We start from the raw sequence: 3,275 nt of genomic DNA on the forward strand, positions 1-3,275 counted from the left end.
GTGGCGGCAGACGGCCGCATCGCGGGCCGCAGCGGCGGCGGAGCCCCGAGGCCCCGCAGGCGGCTCCGCCCCGGCCCCGCAGGTGGGTCCGCCCGCCCCGCTCGGCTCCGCGCCCCCCACGTCGGGGTGGTGACGGGGGCGGGCGAGCCCGTCCACCCCCCACCCGCGGGGGCGAGGGGCAGAGCCGGGCGCCCGCTCGGCGCAGCGACGCCCCCGCTCCGGTCCAGCCCCGCCGGGCGGACGGGGCGCCGCGTCCCCTCGGAGCGGAGCGGGGCGGCGGCGGCGGCATGGCGGGGCGAGCGGCCGGCCGGCGGGCGGGCTGAGGCGGGGGCCGGGCAGGGAGGCGCCGGCAGTGGGGGGCTCACCGCCTTTTCTTGCCGTCCCCCGCAGGGAGCGGCCGGCCCCCCGCGCCACCATTGCCTCGCACGGCAAGGAGGACCTGCTCGCCGTCGCCGCCCGGCTCTGGCAGCGGAGGAGGCGGCTGCTGGCCGCCGCCGGGCTCGCCCTGGCCATGGCCGTCGCCCTGCTCGTCGCCGTGCCCCTGCTGCTGCTGCAGGCGCCCGCCGAGAGCGGCGCCCACTACGAGATGATGGGCACCTGCCGCATGATCTGCGACCCGTACAGCGGCGGCCGCCCGCCCGGCCCCGGTAGCACCGCCGCCGTGGAGGCCCTGCAGGACCTGGGCGCCAACCCCCCGCCGCCCTTCGTCCAGGGACCCAAGGGGGAGCCGGGCCGGCCGGGCAAGCCGGGCCCCCGCGGACCCCCCGGGGAGCCGGGGCCGCCGGGCCCGCGGGGCCCGCCGGGGGAGCGGGGGGACGCGGGGAAGCCGGGGCTGCCCGGGCTGGCGCTGGCGGGCGCGGGCGGCGGCGGGAGCGGCGGCGGGGCGGCGGCGGGCGGCGAGGCGGCGGGCGGGCTGAGCGCCGCCTTCAGCGGGCCGCGCATCGCCTTCTACGTGGGGCTGAAGAGCCCTCACGAAGGCTACGAGGTCCTCAAGTTCGACGACGTGGTGACCAACCTGGGCAACCACTACGACCCGGCCAGCGGCAAGTTCACCTGCCAGGTGCGCGGCATCTACTTCTTCACCTACCACATCCTCATGCGCGGCGGCGACGGCACCAGCATGTGGGCCGACCTCTGCAAGAACGGGCAGGTGGGTCCCCGACGCTCCCCCGCTCGTCCTCCCCCCACCCGGGTCTCCCCCTTTGCCTGCCCCGGCGCCGCCCGCGGGCACCGGCCACCGCCGCTCCCGGGGAAAGGAGCAGCCGGAGCATCCTCCGCGCCGTCGGGGCGGGGGTGCACCGCGGGGAGCAGCTCTAGAGCAGCGACAAACTCCAAATTCCCGGCTTGCAAACTTTCGTGCCGGGCTGGGGGGAAGGTGGAGTGAGGAGGGGGACGGGAGGGAGGGCAGTGGGGTAGTGGAGGAGCTGGGGAAGAGGGGCTCGGGGGGCTGATGGAGGAGCTGGGGAAGAGGGGCTCGGGGGGGCTGATGTACCCCGCGGCTATGTTGGCAGGTGCGGGCCAGTGCCATCGCCCAAGACGCGGACCAGAACTACGACTATGCCAGCAACAGCGTGGTGCTGCATCTGGACTCCGGTGACGAGGTGTACGTCAAGCTGGATGGAGGCAAAGCGCACGGAGGCAACAACAATAAGTACAGCACTTTCTCTGGCTTTCTTTTATACCCCGATTAACACACAACAAGCGATGTGACACAACTGGCCCCGCCACCCATGTGCGTGGGGCTGGTTGGCGTTTCTGTACCCCGTTGTGCCGCTGTTCCTGCTGGTGTCCGCTGTTTCCACAGGTCACTTTAGCTTCATCATCAGTTTGTATGTTTGGGTTTTTTTTACCCCTGTGGAAACAAAACAGAAGTGAAACAAAGCGATCCTCTTCCTTACTCTCCCCCATTTGCTCTGAACCCCCCTCTCCCTTTGTCAGCCTCAGTGCTTTGTCTGTCACACGGGGAACTCGGCAGCTTCAAACTCTCGAGTGGTTCCCGGGGGGTGTAAGAGAGCCCTGAGTTCAGACTGTGCCACATGTGGAATTTGAACCGGTCACATTTTTTTGTCAATGAGTATTAATTATGACGATGAATTTTCAGATCAACTATTCACAAAGTGGGACTGGACCATAACTGGTTTTTCCTCTGCTGCTTTGTTTGTATGGGGTCAAGTGTAAACTTTTCTTTCCTGTGCACTGCAATGCTCGTGTGAATGATGGTGTCATTAATGTCAAACCTGTTCCTGTCTGCAAAAGAATTCAGTCGTTGACCACAATCACCAAAATATCACATTAAATTATGTTTTTAGACAATGCCTTCTTGCTGTCTGTCTCTTCCAGTGCTGCAAAGGAATGCTGTGGTGGTGCCACGGGAGGGTGGGAAGTAAAGGAGGGGATCACTTCAGTCCTTTAGGTTTGCAGGAAAATTTGAAGTTAGGGTGGGGCACCTTGGCCAGGTCTTGAGTATCGTTCAAGGGAACTGGGAAGAAGCAGAGGGAGAGGGAAAAAAAGTTTTGTAAGAAAGTGGCACACAGTTATCAAGAGATGTAGGTGGGGTTGTGGTGCAGATCTTCTGAACAGATTTACTGGGTCTGAGCCAGATCCAGAGGTTAGTGAAGTACAAGCAAAGCGTTTTAATCAGCAGTTATGGAAAGCTGTGTTTCTGTAACATGCTTGACAAATGTAAGAAGGCAGCGGGGGAGAGAGTCTGTGTAAACCCCCACATTTGCAGTGCTTATATGGGTTGGAAACTACACCTGACCATAGGTGGGTCTGCCAAGTCCCCAAGACAGGCTGGGAGAGAAAGCTCACTGAACACTGACAGATTCAGACCATTTGGAAATGTTTTCAGCTCCTGGTCCTCAGTAAATCCCAGCCACTCTGTGTCCTTTTAGAAGTGCACGGGTGTGTAGCTAGTGTGTGTGGTTCTGCACCTTTGGTGGAGGAGGTGCATCTTTCATCATCACCCCAGTAGATAACCTCCTCAGTTTGGGTAAATTGGGGTGGTTCTGCTGAAGCTAAAAAAGCTAAGTTGATTTACAAAAGCCCTTACTTTCATTTTATTGTCTTGTCATTTTATGTTTCCCTCCTGAAGGTCTTACCTCCCTATCAGCTTACTGCCCTTTGCAGCGTTAGTGCGGTTTCACAGGTAAGAGAGACAGGAGCCGGACTGCAACTGCTCTGCCGAGGCTGGAGCTTTGCCTCCACCCTGGCTTTGCAGGAGGAAAGGGAACCGCAGCTGGGATGAACTTGTTCCAGCTCCACTTTGGGGTAGC

The 3,275-nt window shown here is 62.2% G+C and overlaps 1 protein-coding gene across 1 annotated transcript; it reads left to right on the plus strand.

The window, feature by feature from the left end:
* The first annotated feature begins 511 nt into the window (after positions 1–511).
* On the plus strand, positions 512–1,691 carry C1QL2 (complement C1q like 2). Its single transcript, XM_068408111.1, has 2 exons — positions 512–1,150; positions 1,512–1,691. Exons 1-2 carry the CDS (start codon positions 512–514, stop codon positions 1,689–1,691), a joined length of 819 nt encoding a protein of 272 aa, XP_068264212.1.
* The last annotated feature ends 1,584 nt before the right edge of the window (positions 1,692–3,275 follow it).

Source organism: Nyctibius grandis, chromosome 9, assembly GCF_013368605.1.
Source record: "Nyctibius grandis isolate bNycGra1 chromosome 9, bNycGra1.pri, whole genome shotgun sequence".
NCBI classification, from domain to species: Eukaryota; Metazoa; Chordata; class Aves; order Nyctibiiformes; family Nyctibiidae; genus Nyctibius; species Nyctibius grandis.

Coding starts and splice junctions, on each gene's coding strand:
- C1QL2 (XM_068408111.1), top strand. CDS start 512: ATGGCCGTCGCCCTGCTCGTCGCCGTGCCCCTGCTGCTGCTGCAGGCG. Junction 1,151..1,511: donor ACCTCTGCAAGAACGGGCAG/GTGGGTCCCCGA, acceptor CTATGTTGGCAG/GTGCGGGCCAGTGCCATCGC.